At 36.1% G+C, this 25,384-nt stretch overlaps 1 protein-coding gene across 12 annotated transcripts in view; it reads right to left on the bottom strand.

The window, feature by feature from the left end:
• ADAM22 (ADAM metallopeptidase domain 22) overlaps nucleotides 1-25,384 on the bottom strand; it is a 234,458-nt gene that overhangs the window by 54,195 nt on the left and 154,879 nt on the right. For all 12 annotated transcript variants that reach the window (XM_086396267.1, XM_086396265.1, XM_086396263.1 and 9 more), the window contains exons 6-17: nucleotides 22,716-22,779; nucleotides 20,622-20,691; nucleotides 16,300-16,370; nucleotides 14,809-14,883; nucleotides 12,810-12,881; nucleotides 11,813-11,979; nucleotides 10,292-10,376; nucleotides 9,199-9,289; nucleotides 7,464-7,515; nucleotides 3,804-3,903; nucleotides 2,667-2,738; nucleotides 2,359-2,451 (exon numbers count right to left, since the gene is read on the bottom strand). In XM_086396267.1, the coding sequence (XP_086252393.1) occupies nucleotides 2,359-2,451; nucleotides 2,667-2,738; nucleotides 3,804-3,903; nucleotides 7,464-7,515; nucleotides 9,199-9,289; nucleotides 10,292-10,376; nucleotides 11,813-11,979; nucleotides 12,810-12,881; nucleotides 14,809-14,883; nucleotides 16,300-16,370; nucleotides 20,622-20,691; nucleotides 22,716-22,779 (1,012 nt within the window). The remainder of the gene's footprint in view (nucleotides 1-2,358; nucleotides 2,452-2,666; nucleotides 2,739-3,803; nucleotides 3,904-7,463; nucleotides 7,516-9,198; nucleotides 9,290-10,291; nucleotides 10,377-11,812; nucleotides 11,980-12,809; nucleotides 12,882-14,808; nucleotides 14,884-16,299; nucleotides 16,371-20,621; nucleotides 20,692-22,715; nucleotides 22,780-25,384) is intronic.

Consider the following 25,384-nt stretch of genomic DNA (forward strand, 5'->3'; position numbering starts at 1 on the left):
CAGCAGTGCCACAGTTAAGAAACCTGGATACAGGATGATATACTTTGCAAGTACTTAGTACAGTTTCTGGCACACAATAGGGTATTAAATATGATAGGTTCATATTTTGCCCTCTCTTAACTCATTAGAGCTGATCAATCAGCAAAGAATCAGTAAGAGAATGCTGTGCATATTTATTCATTCATTCAGCAATTATTTACTGAAGTCTTGTTCCAATTACAGTCTAAGTGCCTGGCTCTGCCTCTGCAAAATGTACAGACTGGAGGGAAAGAAAGATATTATACCTTAGAAATAATATAAAATTATACCAGATTTTATATGAGAAAAGAAAAAATAGATTTCTTTGAGCAAGGTAAGCCCAAATTACCATAGTCTTGATATAAAGGCTTAACTATTTGGAGACAGGCATGAGGATGTTATTGGGAGAAGGAAAATAGCCAAGGTGTGTAAAGATGCTTTGAACAGTGATGTACAACACGTGAAAGGTGTTATAACGTCTACAAAGATTTCTTTTGTTGCCTCAACAGCTAATACACAAGCTATTCCAAGTTGAGCATGAAAAGAAGGAGATGACACCACCCTTATGGCAGAAAGTGAAGAACTAAAGAGCCTCTTGATGAAAGTGAAGTGAAGAGGAGAGTGAAAAAGTTGGCTTAAAACTCAGCATTCATAAAACTAAGATCAGGGCATCTGTTCCCATCATTTCATGGCAAATAGATGGGAAAACAATGGAAACAGTGACAGACTTTATTTTTGGGGGCTTCAAAATCACTGCAGATGGTGACTGCCGCCATGAAATTAAAAGACGCTTACTCCTTGGAAGTAAAGCTATGACCAACCTAGACAGCATATTAAAAAGCAGAGACATTATTTTGCCAACAAAGTTCATCTAGTCAAAGCTATGGTTTTTCCAGTAGTCGTGTATGGATATGAGTGGTGGACTATAAAAAAAGTTGAGCGCTGAAGAATTAATGCTTTTGAATTGTGGTGTTAGAGAAGACCCTTTAGACTCCCTTGGGCTGCAAGGAGATCCAACCAGTCCATCCTAAAGGAAATCAGTCCTGAATATTCATTGGAAGGACAGATGCTGAAGATGAAACTCCAACACTTTGGCCACCTGATGTGAAGAACTGACTCATTTGAAAAGACCCTGATGCTGGGAAAGATTGAAGGCAGCCAGAGGATGAGATGGTTGGATGGCATCACCGATTCAATGGACATGAGTTTGAGCAAGCTTTGGGAGTTGGTGATAGACAGGGAAGCCTGGTGTGCTGCAGTCCATGGGGTCGGAAAGAGTCAGACATGACTGAGCAACTGAACTGGACTGAACTGAATTGAATATCTACTTGGATTTACAATAAAGGAAATGCATTATTCAAAGAATAGTTTCATTTAAACTATATTACATTATGCTATTATTATTAATATTATTCAGTTCAGTACAGTTCAGTTGCTCAGTCATGTCCAACTCTTTGCAACCACATGAATTGCAGCACGCCAGGCCTCCTGTCCATCACCATCTCCTGGAGTTCACTCAAACTCACGTCCATCTAGTCGGTGATGCCATCCAGCCATCTCATCCTCTGTCATCCCCTTTTCCTCCTGCCCACAATCCCTCCCAGCATCAGAGTCTTTTCCAAAGAGTCAACTCTTCGCATGAGGTGGCCAAAGTACTGGAGTTTCAGCTTTAGCATCATTCCTTCCAAAGAACACCCAGGGCTGATCTCCTTTAGAATGGACTGGTTGGATCTCCTCGAAATCCAAGGGACTCTCAAGAGTCTTCTCCAACACCACAGTTCAAAACCAGCAATTCTTTGGCACTCAGCTTTCTTCACAGTCCAACTCTCACATCCATACATGACCACAGGAAAAACCATAGCCTTGACTAGATGGACCTTTGCTGGAAAAATAATGTCTGTGCTTTTCAATATGCTATCTAGGTTGGTCATAACTTTTCTTCAAAGGAGTAAGCGTCTTTTAATACGTATATATTACAGCACATTAAATGGTTTCATTTAAAGTGCACGCTTTTCAGGGAGGCAGTACAAAGAGGACAAACTCTGGGGATTACAAACACACAGGCCCTAGCTCCTTATTTACTTGGTATATTTAATCACCATAAACTTCAGTTTTGTCATCTGTTAGATGGGAATAAAAATAGTAACTACTCCTCACAAGACTTGTGAGACTCCTATAAAGCCTCTGGCACTTGTCACTCAACATACATTAGGTCTTACTATTGTCTATTGTTATTTGCTTATATTTACCTTAAATATTAACTATTTAAGTTATTGCCTTAATAACTTATCAAATATGTCCTCTTTTCTTTCAGTTGGTTATCAATGAACATTTATTTACCTTGCACTTTTTACAACAAAGACCATCACTGCATTGGGAGTCTTGAGTCAAGGTACATTTCTTACAACACTCTGCTCCTTCAAGGACACATTCCTAAGGAATATAAACATTTGGAAAAAATGAAAGTGGTGTTATTTTCCTGAAAGCATCAGGCTATTTTCCAAAATAAATGTACAGCCTCACAATTATCATCTTTGTTCCAGAAATCTTATGAAATTTCTAGGCACAACACTTGCTCTGTATGGTTCAGTGTGGATCTAGAATAACCCCAAATAACCTAAAGAAATCATCCAAACACAAAGACTTACTGCCGGGGTCCCACAGTCACACTCCTCGCCAGTTTCAATGAAGCCATTGCCACACTCAGGAGGATCAAGAAGCTGTGGAATGAAAAACAGGAAGGGCACTAAAATGTAGAAAAATCAGCACCAAATATAAGATTATGAGATCACAAGTGTCACAACTATACTTCTGGCCTGTCAGTCATTTCAAAATATATTTTTATTTTCCTAAGCTATAAAGTATGACTGTAGAATTTTAGAACTGGAAACTTTAGAAGTGTCTAGTATTGATTCCATTTCAGACTTAATCATATTTTCATATATAACACACACACCAACTAGGGTCTGATAAGTGCCATCAAAGCAAAAAATGATCTAGGCATTGGCTAAAACAAAGCCAGATGGACTCCTAAAATTTCATTTCAAACAGGAGCAAGGGATTTGGAGTCAGAATGTCTGTATTCAAATCTTGGCTTAGCCATGTATCTTGGGGAAATGGCTTGCCATCTCAGAGCCCAAGTGTTTTAATATTTAAAACAATAATAGCAATAATATCAGTTTCCATCTACATAATGAATTATTCTGACAATCAAATACAATTACCTGTGAAAAGCTCTGTATCAACTGTATTAACTTGTGAAACAAAGTTATTTTGTGAGCAATGAGGAAAACATCACAAAAATTAATAAATTCACTGATTTATTTAATATAAAATACAGCTCTACCTATTAACATAGCTTTGCAGAGAACAGCAGTAATAATTTGCCCCAGAGATGGGGATTAATGAGAGAAGAAAGACCTCCTTTTCCATTAGTATGAATTATGATTCAGTATCCAAAGGGGAAAAAAAATGCATCAAGAAAATGAAAAAGAAATGCAAAGTAAAATCGTTTTTGTAAGCAAACCCTGAATCCTCATTTGGCTTTATGAAAAGAAAATGAACGTCTTTCAGAAAGCAAAACTCTAATTTATACCTGCTTTTTATTCCCATCAGAATAGCCCATGATTAATTTAATTCAGAAATGCAGACATTTAGCATATCAAGAATACGTACATATGAACCAAATTGAAAAGTTTCGCTCCATTAGACACAATGAATGAAAATTTGTGTTTATAATATTTGAGAAAGATTAATAACTTAACAACTCTGATCACACTTATTACCTTAGAAGGTTTGTTGAAAAGGCAAGCACCACCTCCACTATTTAGGAAGTCATGATACTCTTCAATATTACACTGGGTAAACTTTTTAGGAAGATAATATCTATAAGAGAGAAGAAAGGCAATAGCTGGGTATAATTTCTGTCTCCCTTGTTTGTAGACTAGTTAAAATTTAACACTGTTAACACTGTACATTATTCCTAAAAATTAAATAAATAAATAATAAATTCCACTTATGCATAATATCTGCATTGAGAAGGGAATGGCAACCCACTCCAGTATTCTTGCCTGGAAAATCGCATGGACAGAGGAGACTGGCAGGCTACAGTCCGTGTGGTCACAAAAGTCAGACACAACTTAGTGACTAAACAACAACAGCAACACATTCATCATTGGTGACTAATGGTAACTACGTGCTCAGTCAAATCCGACTCTTGGCGACCCCAGGGACTGTAGCCACCAGGCTCTTCTGTCCCTGGGATTTTCAAGGTAAGAATACAGGAGCGGGTTGCCATTTCTTCCTCCAGGGGACCTTCCCGACCCAGGGATCAAACCCATGTTTCTTGTATCTTCGACATTGGCAGGCAGATTCTTTACCACTGTGCCATCTGGGAAGTCCAGTGGCAACTATAATTTGCTCTGCATCATCTGCATACCCATTCAAAGGAAACACACACCTACATATGTGTAATTTCCATCAAAGAGAGTTAGAAATAATTTATTCCACAATAAGTCTTTCCTAAATATTACATCTAGGCTGGAACCCAAACTGCAGAGCATTCTGCAAAATAACTGGCCTGTAATCTATAAATGTGTCAAAAATAGACAGGAATCATCCCAGACTGAAGAGACCAAAACCTGACTGTAATCAAAAAATCCTGATTCTGAAGTTTTTGCTAAAATGCCATTGTGGAAACAAAGGGCCAATCCTGAATGAGGGCTTGATTTTCTTGGTTGAATTGTGGTCCTATAGGAAGATGCCTTTGTTTATAGAAATGTACATTTTTGTTGTTGTTTTTGTCTAGTCACCAAGTTGTGTTCAGTGTCCAACTCTTCACGATCCCGTGGACTGCAGCACACCAGGCCTCTGTCCCTCACCATCTCCCTGAGTTTGCCCAAGTTTATGTCCACAGAAAGTACATTAAGTTTAGCATTTTGAAGTGATAGGCACCATGGTAGAACTTATGATTCAGAAACAAAAGCTTTGTAACTATTCTTCCAGTTCTTCAAGTCTCAGATTGCTTCAAAATACTATATATATATCTCTCCAAATAATATATATTTTTATTATATATATTATATATATATAATATATATATATATATATATATATATATATACACACACACCCCCCAAAATAATCAAAGGTCAATAGAAAAAGAAACCTGGCAATAGAGCAAGTTGGTACTATGCATTAAAAATTTTCAGAATGTGAAATAGCTTTAAATCTAGGAATTTTGCTCTAAGAAATTTTTCTTGAGGAATTAATTTGCTATGTGTCCAGAGATGTCTGAATAAAGATATTTATGGTGGCACAATTTATAGCAGCAAATAACATGAAAATAACCTAAATGTTCAACAGAAAACTGTTAACTAAACCGTGATATATTAATAAAACTAAAATACCATGTAGTTACTAATAATCATAGTGTTAAAGAATGAAGACTTAGAAGAATGCTGACTCTATAATGTTAAGTAAAAAATGAATAAACAGCTATAACCAGTATAATCCAAATTGTATAAAACAATAAAAATGGAAAGAGAAAAAATACAAAACTACTGGATTTATTTTATTTTTTTGGCTGCACCTCATGGCATGCAGGATCTTATTTCCCGATCAGGGATAGAAACTTTGCCTTCTGGCAGTGGAAGCATGGATGGCCAAGGAATTCCCAAAATACTAGGTTTAAACAAAACTATTTTAACATTCTGTTAACAGGGGCTTCCTTGATAGCGAAGCTGGTAAAGAATCCACCTACAATGCAGGAAAACCCAGTTCAATTCCTGGGTTGGGAAGATCCCCTGGAGAAGGGACAGGCTACCCATTCCAGTATTCTTGCCTGGAGAATTCCACGGACAGAGGAGCCTGGTGGGCTACAGTCCATGGGGTCGCAAAATGTAGGACAGGACTGAGCGACTAAACACAGCACAGCACATTTTAATATTAACCATAGTTATCACCTGATGGCAAGAAAAGAGGTGGTACAAATTTTATTTTCTGTGTTTCTCAAAACTTGTTTTACATTGAGCTTTTTATAAAAGTGAAAACACAATTAAGATAAGAATGAATAGATTTTTATAAAAATCTCTCCCCCTAGCCTGTGCACTTATATTCCCACTTCTTAGCATAACGGTTAATGTTTAAGTGAATTAACTAATGGAATTTACAATTATTTACTGTAAATTCATTTATCAAGTATTTCATGTCAAACCCTCCATATAAAGCCGTACTGAGTTTAAATTGTCTGAACAACTTCCTTATTCTGAAATAATGCCATTTGTAGCAACATGGATGGAAATAGAGATTATCATAGCAAGTGAAGTAAATCAGAACAAAACAAATACCATATGATATCGCTTATATGTGGAATCTAAAATATGATACAAATGAACTTATATACAAAAGAGAAACAGACCCACAGACACAGAGGTCGCCAGAGGGGAGAGGGGATGGAGAAGGGATGGATTGGGAGTTTGGGACTAGCAGATGTGAATGCATGCATACTAATTCACTTCAGTTGTATCCAACACTTTGCGACCCTATTCTTTAGGCAACTTTCTAGATAAGAATTCTGGAGTGGGTTGCCATGCCTTCCTCCAGGGGATCTTCTTGACCCAGGGATTGAACTCACATCTCTTACGTCTGCTGCATTGGCAGGCAGGTTCTTTCCCACTAGCACCACCTGGGAAGCCCTGGGATTAGCAGATGAAAACTATTATATAAGGAGTGAATAAACAGCAAGGTCCTACTGTGTAACACAGCGAACTATATTCAATATCCTATGGTAAACCATAACAGAAAAGAATATGAAAAAGAATGTACATATATGTGTAACTGAATCACTTTGCTGCACTGCAGAAATTAATGCAATATTGTAAAACAACTATACTTCAATAATCTTTTGTATGAAATGAGTCGCCAGTCCAGATTCGATGCACGATACTGGATGCTTGGGGCTGGTGCACTGGGACGACCCAGAGGGAGGGTATGGGGAGGGAGGAGGGAGGAGGGTTCAGGATGGGGAACACAGGTACACCTGTGGCGGATTCATTTCGATATTTGGCAAAACTAATACAATATTGTAAAGTATAAAAATTAAAAAAAAAAGCAATTCTTCAAAAAAAATTATTATATTTACCTGAAGTTGATGGAATCATTTATCCTGCATGGCCCTGACTCACCATATTTCAAAGTCCTATCCCCTCCCTAAAAAAAATCTTTGACTTACTAGCTTAATAGACAGCAATTGTTTTCATAAACAAAAGACTATTTTGTGAAAATCTATTTCCTACAGAGCCACTGAGAAAATTAACTGCCAAGTTTGTCTTAAATCCCTATGGGTAGGGTTCCAGGCAGTAACTTATTGACTGCCATCCTCCTAAGAAGACAACAGCACAGTAGAGAAAGGAACAGTGAGTTATTTTTAAATAGAAGTGGCTCACCCAGTGTCTCCCATTATGCATCCAGACCATGTGTCCTCACATTTACACTCACCTAAGAGAAAATGAATACATACAAACTTGTTACAAAGTGAAAACATGTGCATTAGAGTAGTTACTATTTTTAAAAGTACATGTTCACTTTATTCCTTATGTACATTTACAAATCAGTAAAAGATCAGTCCTCTAATTTTCCTCACATTTGAAGTGTTTTATGCAATGCATAGCAACAAAACTCTACTTTGACTCTATTGAGATTATATAATTTCACTCTAAAAGTCTTCTGAAAAATGTTAACAAGTGGCCGTATTTTTAAAGCACTCAGTTAAAATGGCTTATCAAATAGCAATGAAATAGTGATGCATGACCACAGGATTTTGGTTTCATAGGTTTTTATGGAAATTCCTATAATTTCCCATCAATTTTTAAAACCTCTGCACTCAAGGTTGCTGGTAGGAGGCAGTACAGTATATTGGTTAAGCAGAAGTCTTAGAATCAGATACACCTAGGTTCAAAATCTGGGTATACCACTTAATATGTCTGTAATCTTGGAGACATTACCCTTTTAAGATCTAGACACTTTATAGATCTTCATTATCAGCTGATAATGAATACCTTGCAGGACCATCTTGAGGATTAAATGAGCATCTAGATGTAGCTAATTCTGGCATTCAACTGTCTTTTATGGAGTGGGCACTTCATAAATGGTAATTTTTGATGTTGTTGTTTAGTTGCAAGTTGTGTCTGACTCTTTTGTGACCCCATGTTCTGTAGCCCACCAGGCTCCTCTGTCCATGGGATTTCCCAGGCAAGAATACTGGAGTGGGTTGCCATTTCCTTCTCCAGGGGATCTTCCAGGCCCAGGGATCAAACCCATGTCTCCTGTATTGGCAGGCAGATTTTTTAGCACTGAGCCACAAGGCAAGCCCATAAATGGTAATAGTTGTAATTAATATAAACAATCATATTTATGGCATTTGTTGCTAAAATAATAAATATGATTATAGTCAACTTACTTCCCTGGTGGCTCAGATGGTAAAGTGTCTGCCTGCAATGCCAAAGACCCAGATTCGATCCTCAGGTCAGGAAGATCCCCTGGAGAAGGAAATGGCAACCCACTCCAGTCCTCTTGCCTGGAAAATTCCATGGATGGAGGAGCCTGGTAGGCTACAGTCCATGGAGTCACAAAGAGTCGGACACGACTGAGTGACTTCACTTTCACTATAGTCAACTTACTCCAAATATATAGTGCTCGATCATTCTGGTAAAGTAACTCTACCCACTGGGAATATATATTCATCATAGATGTTAAACCTAGCATATTTTATTAGGCCCATATTTTACTCATCCCTTTATCAGATCTGATTCTGCAGGCAAATTCTACCTCTGTAGCAATAGTAAGAGATGTTTTAAATAAGCGATAATAAAACATATACCTTAAACCTCTATGCTGAGATCATTCAAAATTGCCAAACTGAACTTATGTCCTTAAAATTCATAGTTTAATTCAACAACACCTGGCTTTAATGTTTATTATACATGGAGTAAATTTCATGTGTGATGCAAATATTAACATTTGTATTACTTTTGGAAAAAAACATTTTGTGCCCAGGCTATCTTTATACTATCACTCAAAATCTTTTGATTAAACAACTGAGTTAAAGAATTTCATTCTGCAAAATATTTTACAGATAGCCTATTTTAAATATAACTAAACTACACGTGTACTTAAACTTACCACTTGCTAACTTTCTTTTGTCTGAGATAATACCAATATTATGGGCTAACGACTGGGCAAGTGTAACTGCCATTAAGTCCGTTTTCCCAAACTGAAAAACAAAAATAAAATACTTATAAGTGCAAATTATTTTTTATTTAAAATGAATCAGGGAACATGTCGCAATATAACTGAAAAAAACTTCTAAGCACTTTATTTAGCAGAGGTTAATACATAATAGCTAGTGCTGAACTATGGAGCATTAAGGAAGAGGTAGTGAGAAATAATTCCATGTTTGACTAAGTCTTATAGAGAAGAAACCAGAGAATCATCAACCTCCAGATTTGGAAACTTAAATTTAATTTTTGAGTCCAAATTTCACCAGTGACATTTCTGAAAAGCTTCATACTTGTATACAACTAAGCCAGTCATCCAGTTAATAGAAAATAAAAATAATTTATTTTGAACTTGCTCATCTTTGTTTGTCTACTAAAACACTTCTAAATTCCCCAAATTAAATAGAACTTGGCTTCAGAAAACAAACAATATGAGTTAGAGGTGGTGCTGATGATGTTTGGTCAAAATAAACTTGAAAACATCTAGGCATATTTCTTTTCAATATGTAGCCTCTCAAAGATTCAGGTATTTTTCTTTTAGATCACTTCTATCGGATTTAGTGCCTGAGGGGTAGAAGTAACCCTTTGGAAAACCGTCTATTTTTTTCCTCCAAAAATTTGCCAAATATTGAGGAAGAAAATTTTCAACTGAGTTGTTAAGTAGCAATCCAATGTTTCAGGGAACTTATCAATTCTCTGGAAAATCAGTCAAAGTGATAAATAGGGTCTTATTTTCAAGAAAGGTAAAGATTTTCTCTATATAATCAGCATATTCCTAAGCCTGGAAATTATTCTGAGTAGAATATGAACAGAATTATCCAATATTATCTTCCATTAATTTCCTATTCTGTCCTTGGGTCATCTGCAGTAACCAGGTTGGCTGTTAATAAAATAACAATATCTGGAGTATATAGAATACTGAGAAATTGTCCCTTAAATATCAGGAAAACATCGTCAGCCATCATACCACTTGGTATTGTACAGATGTTCACACCTACTTCATTCACGCCTCCTCCTTTCAGCAACGAGCAAATCCCACCAATATAAGCTGCCCCGCTCCGGCTACTCTCAAATTGACTTCCCCTTTTAGAAAAGGAAATGAAAAAGGCTTACTGCTCACAGCTCAAATATCATAGCATCTCTCGTTATTAATTTACCACGTTTATTTTATCAATACACATACATTTCTATACTGTATATTCTGGAGGTAAGGGAAGAATATGAAAATTATTCACACACATAACCAAAAGAAAAAGTTTCTGAGGAATGTTTCCCATTGCAACTAACAAATATCTTAAATAGAACTATACCTCTTGAAAAAGAATCTCTAACATGATTACATGTATGTGGTATTTCTGTCAAAAATGCATATAACTTGAATCTCACAATGAGAAAACATCAGCCATTCGCACAATGAGGAACATTCTATAAAATAACTGGTCTAAACTCTTCAAAAATGTTAACTTCAAAAGAGACAAAGAAAGGCTGAGGAAATACTACAGATTAAAGGAAACCAAAGAGACATGATGATTAAATGTAATGTGTGGTCCTGGATTGGATCTTAGATTTGGACAAGGGGAAGGAGTAGCAAGCTATAAAGTAATATTGAAACAATCGGTGAAATTTGAATTCAGACAGTGGGTTAGATAAAAACATTGTACTGAGGCTAAAGTTTCTGGTTTTGAGAGTTTACTGCAGTTATATAAGAGAATGGGTTTAGTCTCAGGGAATATACACAAGTATTTAGTAGTAAAGGCCCAATAACTAAATGTCTCCAACTTACTCTCAAATGGTTCAGGGAAAAAAAAATAGACACACACACGGATAGAGAGATGGATAGATGGAAGGAAGAAAGAAGAATACAAAGAAGAAAATTATAAAACAAATGGACTAAATTATGAACAGCTGATGAATCTGGGTAAAGGGCATATGGAATTTCCTTGTAGTGTAGTATTCTTGCAACTTTTCTGTAAATTTGGAATTGTATAAAATAAAAAGCTACCTCAAAACTACACTTTTGCTTTCATTTATAACTTTCTTCTACAGCTCTGGCTTTAGATGATTTTATATTAAATATACATGTTACCCCCCAGAACAAACCATAAGAGTAAGAAAAAGTAAAACATAAAATATACTCTAGAGATACTAAGCTCTCCATTAGACCAAAAACAAAGAGAAAATTAGCATTTAAAAGACAGCAATTTAAAGAATATAATTATTCTGTTGTTAAGAATATGAGAACTCCTTATGAGAATTAATGGTACTTTCACTCAGTAAATGCTCTGATTAGATCTCTTGAAAATGAAATATACATGCAATAAGAAAATAACTCAAAATTAAACCTATTGAATATTCGTGACAATTTCAAACAATCTGTGCTTTAAAACTTCTTTCAAATATATCTGCTACATCAAATCCTAATTGCATTATGCAGTACAAACAGTACATCTCATCACAAGTAATAAGAGTATTCAACATGGAATGAAGAAAAGTAATAAATCATTAGAAAAGTTACGTACGAAAAAAGGTGAACTGCATCACTTTTCTCTTTGATAAAATCCCTCCTGTATTTCATAAACTCACGTAGGGTGATCAATGGATTTTCAGATATAGCAAACTTGTTGTCAGCCGCCCAGGTTTCCATGGCAACCAATACTATCCTTGTCTTAAGTTGGTCTTTATATATCTAGTATATTAACAAAATGAACACACCAGCTATACACATGGGAAAAAAATTAAATGATTTATGAACAGGCCTACAAAGCTCCTTTTATGGAAAATCCTGTAGTTTTAGTGAAATGTGAGAAACTCCACTATTTTTAAGGGAGTTAATTGTTTTTCTAACTTACACATGTTTCCTTTGAGTAATAAGAATCCAACCGTTCACCAAGTAACACCCAAAGAAAAGAGTACTAATTAGATATAAAATACCCCTTTTTGATAGACATTTGCACCCTTACTCAAGGTCCCCCCAGAGTCCATTTTCTGGCACCCTGTAAGATTCAGGCTTCCTTGAGTTTCCCTAGTAAAAAAGGGAACACTCTCCGAGGAGATGATTTCTGTACTCTCTGACTGGCCTTAATTAAACTCATGGGGAAGGTACGGCATAGACTTGTCACGGAAACTGGGAAAGAAGGTACAGTAGAACTACTTATTTGCATCATTCCCGCAGCACCAGGCACTTTTTTGAAAAGGTGCAGCTGTTTTTTCATTGCTAGAAATACGCTGTGAATATCTTTGTTAGGGGCTAGGACTCAACTTTTTCTTTTCCAGTGTGAAAAATACAGGAAAAAAAAAATTTAGCCATAAAGGTATATCTCTGACCTCTTCCTTTTATCATCTTCCCAGTCAGAGATCAAAGTTAAATAAAGTTCATGACAAAGTTACCACAGATTTACAGGACACCTTGGCTAAAGTGCAATTTAGGGCAGTGAAAATATAAGACTATTATCCAATTTATTACCAATCAGGAGATAAAATTCCTCTGTGGCAATTTTGAATCAGGTTCATACTTACTAAATCTGCCATGTTCACCACAGATTTCGCGTACGTATTGGTGAGTACCACTGAAAGCCGATGCTTTTTAAACTGAAAGCAAAAGAAAACAAGTGAAGGACTTGAAGGTCATCAACAAATGCTCATCTCAGCAGAGGAAACACGGCGTAACTAAAAGGCCTTTACAGTTTTCTGTAAAAAAATTCAAGAGTTGACACCTAATTCTTTAGATACTGCAAAGTCTATGGCAAGGCTCCTAAAGTTTGCGGCCTCACAGATCTTTGAGATAAAATAAAAAATACCCATTGCATCCATTTCAAAAGTTTATTTTTTTGTCACAAGATTATTATTCAAAATGAGAACATATATGAAAGTTATCAACGAATTGCAAGACAAATAAAAGTAGGGTGAAAGCCAGAAAAAGTGAATGTGAATAATGCTGAAAGTATGAAAAGTTCCACAAGGGTTACTCAGTAAAGAGAAGAAGCCTCTAATGGTCACAAGGAGGTGACTTACGGCTTGATGTGAACAACATATATCTTTGGTTTGACCTCAAGGCTGTTTTAAAACTCAAGACATATCATGTAAAATCTGGTTTCTGGCTTCATTTAAAATTAGTATCCACACACAGTAATAACTGGCAAGGGCTGAGAAGCAGTCACTCCTATTACATAGACAGACCATGTGACTTCTCTTTTGCCATAGACCTGACCCTTTCCTATTGTTTTATATCTGGCTCACTTTGAACTATCTGCCTATAGATGCTTACAGACATTTGAATTTATGATATCCTGAAATGTCCAAAATATGTGTTTTTACAGCTTATTCTGTAAAAATCTCAGGAAAAATAACAGTCACAAAATTAAATTGGTAGAAATACAAAACTCAGTCCTACCATAAACAAGGAAGAAGCACTCATTAATAATAATTATTATTAATAATTAATTAAAATCTCTATTAGCTTAATCATATTTAAATAAATGACACATTTTCTCCCAAATAATTCAAAGTAAATTAAAATGTATATGTACCTGAAATTAAGTAAAATTCAACAAAGTGCATCACTGAATATATTTAGTTTAAAACTCTAGTTACATGAAACAATTATAATTCACTGTTGTGCAATGAATGTAACCAGGCTGATTATAATACGCCCATGAATTAAATATAAAACATGCCTGTAAACTGGGCATTAAAAAAAAAACTGACTCAATAAAAAGTTTGGCTAGATTTTTATCCTAAAAATCTTCACAGCTTGGCTATATAAGCTTTTCTTTTTTTATTCTATATTGGAGAATATTTTGATTAATAATGTATTAGTTTCAGGTATACAACAAAGTGATTCAGTTATACATATACATGTATCTATTATATTTCAAATTCTTTTCTCATTTAGGTTATTATAAAATATTGAGTTCCCTGTGCTACACAGGGTCCTTGTTGGTTATATATTTTAAATACAGCAGTGTGCACAGGTCAATCCCAAACTCCCAAGCTATCCCTCTTTCCATCTTAACCATGAATTTTTTTTCTAAGTCTGTAAGTCTGTTTCTGTTTTGTAAATAAGTCTATAAGCCTTTCCAAATGGTTTATTGCACAACAAAAGAAAAACAGAAAAAAATGCTTTTATTAGGATAAAGCTAACATTGCAAATTAAAGTGTCATATTATTGCTGCTTCACTTTTTCAATTATAAAATGGAAGTTTCCCTTTTTTTTTTTAACCTTGCCATTTTAGTAAGAGAAGATATTAGCCCCTACATTAACTAAGCAAATCCAAGGAATTAACATTATGAATCATAGAAATATTTTTGGAACTTCACAAAATACTGTGAATTGATTTACCTAAGAGTGTTTTCCTGTTTACAGGTTGTTGCTGGGTAACAGAAATGTTTGATTATACAAATACCTTTTCCAGGTTACAACTTCATAGCCTTCTTTCTTCTAAACATATTTCTGCACCCACCAGTTTTATGCTAGGCATGGGCAAGTTCAAACAACACGAAATTCAGCAAACCTTACCATGAGATGATCATTCACAATCATCAGTTCAATATATTTGGTTTCCTCCTCTACATTACGAGGATATCGACGAAGCTGCAATATAATAAAGGAAACAGCACATAAATAAGCCCTGGTAACTTGGCTGTGGGAAACTTATGTTACACATTAGGTCCTCAGATGTGATCCATCTTAGAACTGAAAGTCTGTACCCTTTTACTAATCTCTCCCTTTTCCCCCACTGCCTAGCCCCTGGCAACCATGTTTCTACTCTGTTTCTACGTGTTTTTGTTTGTTTGTTTTGTGTTTAGATTCCACATGTAAGTGATACCATGCCATATTTGTCTGTCTCTGCCTGGCTTATTTCACTCAGCTTAATGCCCTCCAGGTCCATCCATGTTGTTGCAAATGGCAAGATTTCCTTCTTTATTAAGGCCAAGTAATATTCAACTGTGTGTCTCAGGGACAAGACTTCTAGGTCAGAATCCCGGCTCCATTGCCAGGTAACCCAGTGTAACCATGGGCTAGTTTCTTAAGTCTCTTATGTTTCAATGTCTTTAAAATAGGGATAATGATAATGCCTTCCTCAAAAAATTGTTATGAGGATTAAATACATTAATACAATTGCTCATGGTGAGTACTCAAAATATTTAGCAATTATTATTCATGTTAGAAATCTGTCTATAAACACATTTTACTTCATACTTACTAAACATATATTAAAAAGAAAATACCTGGTCCCTTCAACTGCTTTGTCTTACTAGACACTTATTTCTCTCATCTGGTTTTTATGTCATACACACACCTACACCAACTACCACCACAACTGTGATGATATCTTAATTCTGATGACCAGAGTTTTTATTTTGTATAAACCATTTACCAGATCTATGATTCTGGGCAAGTCATGTGCACATTTCAGAGACATCTATTATTTTTCCTGTGAAGGGATAATAATAGTACCCACTTCATGTGGTTTAAAGCATTGTACAGTAAACAATATACTGCTACTATTATTAAGTTCAATATGCATTGAACATTCATAAAGCAGACATTCTGATTTTATATCCTAGACTCCAGAGTAGTTCAAGTGTGACAATAGCATTTTGCAGCTTTAAAACTTGATAGAGTCATTCTTAAGAGGGTATTCTTAAGGGGATGAACACAAGGGCTTGTACCATCCAAGCAAACTTCATGATGTGGTTGGTATATACTCAGGCGAGGAAGGAGGCCTATGGTAGAAACAGCCTGAGAGGCCACAGAAGCAGCCCCATAATCCATCTGTAAGACGAGTGTCCATATTATCGCCACTATCTTGAGTGTTTTTTGAGTCTATGAAATAATATGGCCCTGACTCCACTGCTGCTATGAATGTGTCACCCATGCTGTTTACCACACTGTGGCAAATGCCTGAAACTAATTCTTACCTCTTACAGACTTAATGTAGATTAAATTGACTGGCAGTGGCCAAATGTTTTTAAAATATTGTGACATATACCTGTGAATACATACCTGCCGTTTACTCCTTTTTGGTCTTGGCTTCAAAATAAATTTTGGTGGAGTGATATTTACTTGTTGGAATTCTAAAAGGAAACAAAAATAAATTTAACTTAGTGCATTTGCCAGGTTTCTTTCATGAAGGGCAATCAAACTTCTACCAGCCCTAATTAGTATAAATTATATAACTTTACTTTAATCAACAATGATTATTATAATTATAATCTATAAATTATATAACTATACATAATTATTAATTTTATAATGTAAATATCACACTTAATGACAATATAGAACATTAATCTAGGCAATTACATTTATATTAATATAAATAAACATACCACAAAGGAATACAATTCAAAAAAATCTCAAGCATTATTCCAGTTATAATTTATCTCAAAATTTTTCTCATATTTCTTTTATAAATGCCATCATATTTTAATGGGAAATCATCCAAATAGCCACTTGACCTTCCCTTCCACCACTAGCCTTCACTAAAGAATGACACGCGAAAGGCTGATGAAGATGTGGAGCAATTAGAACTCTCGTATAATGCTGAGAGTATACAATGGTATCACCGCTTCAGGAAAAGGTTCAGAGATTCTTTATTCAACAGTAGTTCTTAAATTGTATTCCTTGGACTAGAGGCATTAGCATTACCTGAGAACTTGGAAAAGTAAATTCTCACAACCCACCCAAGACGTACTTAATCAAAAGCTCTAGAAATTTGTGCAGCCACTAGGAAAAGCATTATGACTATTTCTCAAAATATCTGAACAGAAATACCATATGATTTTAACAATCCTACTTCTAGGCATATAGCCTAAGGAATTTAAATCAGGATTTCACATTAGTGTCTGCATGCCCATGTTCACTGCAACATTATTGACAGCAGTCAAGATACAGAAGCAACCTAAATGTCCATCAGTGGATGAATGGATAAAGAATATATGGTATATACACACAATGGAATATTAACCAGTCTTATAAAAGAAAATCCTGCCATTTGCAACAACACAGGTGAACCTAGAGGACATTCTGTTAAGTGAAATAAGCCAGACAAAGAAGGACAAATACTACATAACACCATTTACATGAGGAATCTAAAATAGTCAAACTCAGAGAAACAGTGATTAGAATGGTGCCTGTCAGGCTGGGAGGAGGCAATACGAGGAGGTACTAGTCAAAGCGGACAAAGATTTAGTTATCCAAGACGAATAAGTCTTCGAGAGCTACTGAACAGTTTAGTGCCTACAGTTAACAATACTGTATCGTATACCTAAAAATCTGCTAAAAGGTTAGATTTTATGTTAATGGTTTTTATCATCATCACCATAAATAGTGTAGGAGGAAACTTTTGGAATGGATGAATATGTTTATGACATAGGTTGTGGTGATTTCATGGATGTATATTTACCTCCAAACTCATCAAGTTCTATACATTAAATATATACAGCCCTTTGTATTTCAATTACGCCTCAATGTAGTGGCTGAAAAAAGTAGCCTGAAGATGAGGCCATGAATCTGTGTTTACCAAGCCCTCCAGGTGATTCTGGTAGATGCTGAAGCTTAAGAACAATATTATAAAGTTAAAGATATACTACCTTGTGACCCAGTTATTAAACTCACAGGTATTTGATAGAGAAATATAAATGTGTGTCCCCAAAAAAGATTTTTACAAGAATATTCATAGTTGTTATATTCATAATAGCCCCAAACTAGAAGCAATCCAAATGTCCACCGACAGAAGAGATGAAACATTGTGCTATATGCATACATAAGGACATACTCAGTAATCAAAATAAAGAATTACTGCTGCCTTTGACAACATAGATCTCAGGCCTGTGCTAATAAGGAAAAGAAGCTGAATATGATGAATGAGTCCATTTGTAGGAACAGGTGAAACTAATCTACAGTGAAAAAAGTCAGAAAAGGGACTGCAGAAGTGGGAGACACTGACAGAAAAGGGACACAAAGGAAATCACTGGGGTAATGGAAACAGTCTATTTTTCATCAGGGGAGTACAAGGGTGTCAGAACTCAGCAAATAGTACACAAAGTTGGTGTATTTTATCATAGTAATCTTCTATTGCAGTATAACTGACATACAGTATCATACTATTTTCAGGTGTACAAAATAGTGATTTGGTATTTACATACATTTCAAAATGGTTACCACTGAAGCCCAGTTATCATCTGCATCTGTACAAAGTTATCACAATATTATTGACTATGTTCCCTATGCTTTACATTACCTTCCCATGGCTTCTTTACTTTATAACTAGAAGTTTGTGTCTCTAAACCTCCTTTTCCTCTTTTGGCTGGCCCCCATCTGCTCTGGCTACCACCCCCTTGTTCTCTATATTTACAAGTCTATTTCTGTTTTGTTTGCTTTTGTTGGTTGGTTGGTTGGTTTTTCATCATAGTAATTTTTAAACAGTGAGTGCTAAGTGGTCATATTTAAACAAAAATCTTTTCTTAAAATGTGTTCTTAGGAAAACTAGCCTTGAGAGATGTGTCATATAAAATAAAACATTCCATAATCAAACAAGATTGGGGAACACCTGATCATATTCTATCTCTGGGAAATATATAATGCGTAGCAAAAAAGACATAATATAACCCACAACCCAGTGATACTTTATTAAACCTAAAATAAAATTTTAAAAAGCTTAGTTTTGAGCTTATATAACAAAAAAATTGCAGCTTTGACATTTGTCTATTTTTTGTTTCCTTCCAATTTGTCATAGTAAGTCTAAAGAGCTTGAGGCAAATAATACTCTTAAAATGAATATTGTCAACTTCTGATACTAAAAGATAACCAGGAACAAACTGAGGTTTTTCAAAGAATATGGCCAAAACTCATTTTTCATAGCAGAAAACTACTGAGTAACCTCCAAAGTTTCTGTTGTAAAGAAATTCTGAGTGAAGTTTTTTTAAAAAAAATTATGATTGTATCATGGCAAGCCTATAATAAAGTCCTTAGTGGGGAACTTTTACTTATTACTTTAAATATTAATTAATGTTTATTGCATCCAGTAATGCCTATTGGATTGCAACTTTGTTCTCAAGCAGCTAATCATGATTTATTTTCTTACCATAATAGGAATTGTAAAAAGTTTCATATGATAACGAAAGAACAGTATAAAGCATCTATGTGAAGTAAAAGTATCTATTGTTCATTTTCAGATTTTTCCAAATAGCAAATTCTATAAACTAGGAACTTCTATCCCTTTGGCAGCAGGACAGAAGGGGTGAGTTCTATTTCTCTTTAGCGTAACTGCAGAAAGTCAAGGAGCTACGAATTTATTTCAGAGGAAGGAACATTTGAAAGCACTTACTTCTTTTTCTAATAAGGAGACAATGCAGCCTTTAAGTCATTTTCCTAAGCAGGAGTTTAGACTCGGCTTTAGTCTAGTAAGTTTTCCATTTGCCCTGGTGCCTGTCTCCCAAGGCACAGTCTTGTAGTGCCATAATCCAAACACCCACTCAGCCTCTTACTAGCTGTGGAACCCTAGAAAAGACAAACTAGCTGAGCTTCTGTTTGTTCATCTATAAAATGGGAATAATAATACTGACCTCACAGAGTTGTTACAAAGACTAAAAGAAGTTTAAAAATTAGACTATACTATGGCCATAATCAGGGCTGTCTAAGAAGGGGAGGAAGCATCTCCACATCAGCTATACCATATCTTTAGAAGGAGAACACGAAAATGAGTCCAGTGTGGACAGAGACAAATGCACTCTGCGTAATCATTGCTCCTCTAACAAAGCCGAAGCATGAATACCCTGCCCTTCTCACCAAAAGACATGGATGCAACTCTCAAATCAAACCTATAAATAGATGGACCCATAAACACACATTGGAAGGAAAGATCAATTTCACAAATAGCACATCATCATAATAATAAATATTAATCTACAACGGCTCTGTATTAAAATGCTGGGGCAAAAAGAAACGAGGAAGCAATAAATGGGAAAATATTTACAAGCTCATCTCTATGTGTACAAACTGAGTACTTCACCAAGAGTCAATTTTATATATTCTACCTATGCAGACCAATTTTTTCTTTAACAAAGTAAAGGAATACTTTACTTTGAGTCTTATAACTTTAATAAGCTCTTCTTTGTTGAGTTCAAGCAATATCTTTCCAAACTCACCCACTATAAATATGAGGTCAGTTTGCATTTTTTTCTCTCTCTTGATGTCACTTGACTTTCTAAAACTGTTAGGAGCAGTCGTAGGCTGATGATATTCCACATATAATTAGTTATAAAACATTAAAATGAATTATTAAAGCTGTATTTTTTTAAAAAATCACTCTATGAAAATCATACCAGATGGAAGATCATCCAAGGGAAATTCAAACAGTCTGGATTTGTAAACCGAATGAAAATGGAAATCCTCCTGAAATAACACAAACGAGAGATGAGGCACATACACCCAGAAATCTCCAGGCTCAGGCGATCACAGCCGGGGGAGGCGAAACCTTAAAAGAATCATTGCTTGACTACACATTCTCTCAAGTTTGGGAAGGCAATGAGCCCTTGCACATCCCTCCCACTCACTCCTATATTATCCCAGCACCACAGTGATAGCCCATTAGAAGTAAAATGCCTTCATGGATGGAGAAGCCGAAGCCTGTGGTAATGGCAAAGAAATGAATGCACCTATTCCCCCAAGGGGAAGTAAGACATCCGGGGAAAGGGGTTAATGTTTTCTATGACTGGTTCCTTTCCATGAAGCCCTGCCTCCTGTTAGAGCCTGACAGCTTTGCTAGGCAGACTGCAAAGCTAACAGTCTTCCTGTTGGGAAGCAGGTGACTGGCACAATCAGAATGCCCACAGCAGACCCTGCCTCAAAATTCAAGTGTCAGACAAACATCTATAAAAATTCAACAGATAAAAACCCATGTTTCATCTAAGAAAAATTAATGAACATTCAAATAATTTCATCTGGCTTCCTTCAATTACTAAAAAAGGAAGATCATAAATAGTCAAATTTCATGATATCACTTTTTAAAAAATCAGACTGTCAAGCAAAGGGACAAGGACAGCTTTCAGCGGGTACTTGGAAAGTAATACAAAACAGACAGTTTCCCATACAGATTGTTTATGAGTGGCAGAACAACGAGCGTTTCTTGAAATTATTTGCCTCTCTAAGTGCTTGATTGGTGTTCCATGATACACGGAAGAATATTTTGTGTGTACAGAGCTAGGATGGAATGCCTCATGTTTATCTTTAGTTAGTAATAGCACCATTTTCTACAGAAAGTTTAAACTAAACTGAGGAAGAGAACGGAGAAAACTCGGATTTCTCTAAATTTTATCAGCATGGGGCCTTAAAGAAAATAGGCAATAGAGAAAAATCTGGAATCTAGAAAAGAAAAAGAGTGGGAAATCACATTATCTGTGGATTTGATCCATCATGAACTGAATGTCTATGTCCCTTCCAAACTCATGTTTAAGTCATAAATTCCTAATGTGACTGTATTTGGAGATAGAGTTAGAGGGATGCGATAAAGGTTATCAGAGATCACAAGAGTGAGGTCCGAGTCTGATAAGGCTGGTGCCCTGATGAGAAGAAGAAGAGGCACCAGACCTCACGGGACACTATCTGCACCCCAAGGAGAGAGCCCTCAATAGACACTGACCCCACTGGCACCATGAAATCGGACTTTCAGTCCCCAGAGTGTGAGAAAATAAATTTATGTTGTTTAAGCCAACTAGACTGACAGACCACAGCACATCACGGTGGAGTTAGTAATGAAGGCTTCAGAACACCTCAGAAGGAAAGTATTTCCAGCAGATGGAAGAGTAAAAGGTAGATTTAAAAAAAAAAAAAGATCACTGTGGTTTTCTTTGTTATTGCTGTCCAACTTTTTGCAACTCCATGGACTGCAGCATACCAGGCTTCCCTGTCCTTCACTGTCTTCAGTATTCATAATTTGAGCAAACTCCAGGAGATAGTAAAGGACAGGGAAGCCTGGTGTGCTGCAGTTCATGGGGCCCCAAAGGGTCAGACCCGACTTAGCAACTGAACAGCAACAAGGCAAAACCAGTGATTTAAAAAAAAAAAAAAAAAACTACCTCTTATATTTCCCCTCTGCTGAAAATACTTTTCTTCTGAGGTGTTCTGAAGCCTTCCTTACTATCTCCACCATAATGTGCTGCGGTCTTAGTCTGGGTGGCTTAAACAAGATAAATGTATTTTCTCACAGTCTAGGGTTTTTCCTTATTCACTATTTAACTTAAAATATATGTATACATATATGCATTTATATATATAATATGTCTGTGTTTATACATATATTCTTGACCCTGAAATATGAAAAGAAAGCAAAATAGAGAGAAAAAAGAGACGAAAAAGAGGGGTAAAGAAATCACCCAGCATTGTTTACATTTGCCATGGCAAATAGAAGGAGCACTTACTTGGGACGTGTCATTTTCTTCCGGCTCAATGACATAGGTGTGGTTCCCATCATAGAACATCCCACTGCCAAGGATAAGAAGACAGTTAGGCCTGGCAATTGACTCTCGCCTCAGAACCAGATCATTTTAAAATCAGCAGCTGCCAGAGGACCAGTTTATTTCTCAAACCCTGCTTTTCACTCCTATCACATGGAGTGCCCACCACATACCACACACACATGCACCACACATAACCCACACACACACACCACATACATACATACATACATACATACATACATACACACACACCACCACATACCAGACACACACACACACCTATATACCATATATTACACACTACAACTCCACATATATAAACACCACATACTATATTCACATATGCCACACACACACATATCCCAATCCATGTATCTTACACATACACATGCCATACATTACACACACACCCACACATACTGCTGAGAAGGAAAGGCCTCGCCCCTAATTCCCCAGAAGCAGCAGGGTCCCCTCATCCTGACTCTTCCACAGGCCCAGGACTGCTGCTGCTGCTGCTCTTTAGTTGCTTCAGTCGTGTCTGACTCTGAGGCTCAGGATTACCATCCTCTAACTGTGGCCCATTATTCCTTCCTCCAACATGTAAATCTAAAATTTTAATATGCAAAATATCACCTGGAAAGCATATAAAAATTCAAAACTCTCAGAACCCTCTCGGACTTCCAAGCTGAAACCCAGGAAACTGCATTTTAAACAAACCCCCAGTGATTCTGAGGCAGTTAGCCAGGGGTTATACAGAGACTGGCCTAAGCTGTATACTTGGAAGATGCTCTAGCAGTAAGAGCTGACATATTTTAACAACTCACCATGAGCTAAATCCTTTACATTCATTTCATCTTTTCCACAAATTTATGCTGGAGGTACAATGACTACCCACATTTCACAAGTTACAGAAACTGAAGCCCAAGAGACAAGTGGCTGACAAGTAGCTGACCCAGCCCATGCAACTGGCCACACACTTTCATTCATACAACAGGGTGGTAATGGTGAGGGTGGTGAGAACCGGTCAAATTCTGAATATTTTTCCAAAGTAGAATCAATAAGACTAGTTAATGGATTTAAAATGGAGTTTGCAAGGAAAAGAAGATTCCGTGAAGGCTCCAAGGTTTTGACATGAGCAACTGGAAAAATGGTGTTTCATAAGATCCATTTAATAGGATGGAAAAGGCTGCAGGAATAGCAAAATAGGATGGGCACAAAGAAGCAGGATGCAGGCCGCAAATCCAGAGTTCAATTTTGGACCTCCTGGGCTAGAGATGACTATCAGCCAATTGAGAAATTCTCTGGGGGCATCCTAAGCTACATAGGGTCTCAACTCCCACTCAGAGAGATCCTGATAGCCCCTCCTTTTAGAGGAATGTGGTCTTTCTGTTAATATCAGTTTCCTCCTGATACTGAAGGAACTTGTCTTTACCACTCAGGCATCTGTGAAAAGTAAAGTTGTGATCTTCTGCAGTCATTTATCAGTGTTAGGTGGAAATGACTGCATGAAGCCCAAGTTGCTAACCACAGAACAGTATGTGCTTTCATTGATCACTTAGTGAAATCTGCTGGTTTTCCTGAGCTATAATTGTAATGGCCTCCAGCTCTGTCTCTATCCAAATTCTTTCGTTCTTGCAGTAACATCTTCCACATGTCCTTAAACTTTCATATACCCTTAGAACTGCCCTTTACACATCTGTAATGTTTTCAACCCAAAGTGCACTTTCTGAATTTGAGTGACACTGCATTTGGAATTTAAAGATAAACAGATGCAGTTTGTAGGATATCACTGACAATATATGCCTAAGGAATAAGAAGGGGGAAACTTTTCAAAACAGTAGGCAAATATGGCAGTGAACATTCTGCTGATAACTGGTCAGATCCATCCAGAAAACTGTACAAAACGACACCCTTTGCCAAAGTTCACACTACACTGATTAAGTAGCAAGCAGATGGCTTTGTTTAAACAGTAATCAGGGGCTGTTTCCTCTTGAATTAGGTTAGTATCCAATGCAAAAATCAGTCACTTTTTGTTGAACTCAAACATCTTGATACACTGTATAAACAAAGCAGATTCTAACACCATACATATATAGAAGATTCTGGTTCCATAAATGAAAATATGCCATGTTTAATTAAAAATATGTTCAAATATTTAACAATTAAAAAGCAGGTATGTTTCATTTGCTTTGTTTGAAACCTTTCAGGTTGATTTTTTATACATTCCAGGAAGTATACTGAGTCCATCACACAGTTTATAACTTGTAAAAATCTATAGCGAGGACCAAGTCATTACTGGCCAGTTGAGAGAGGTAAAATTTTTAAAAGTTGCCATCAAAACAAGATTTTGAAAGGAAATAGTCATTCTTACAAACTGTCACAAGCGGGCAATAAATTTACAGTTGATTCCAGTCCTTAATGTTCCCATAGTTACAGGATTTTGTCAAAACATGAAACATAGCAGGCCCAAAATACTATTAGGTCTTCAAATTTGAAAATAATATGTACCTGCAGGTTCTTTATGGAAAAGATATGAGTTTGATTATTTTACCCATTATGTTCTTTAATGGAATTCTGTAAATCAAGAAAATGAAAACTCTCAACATGCATTTGGCAATTTATAGAAGATG

Source organism: Bos grunniens, chromosome 4 (genome assembly GCF_055505025.1).
Source record: "Bos grunniens cultivar Pamir isolate PY7600 chromosome 4, Bosgru_T2T1.0, whole genome shotgun sequence".
Classification (NCBI taxonomy): Eukaryota; Metazoa; Chordata; class Mammalia; order Artiodactyla; family Bovidae; genus Bos; species Bos grunniens.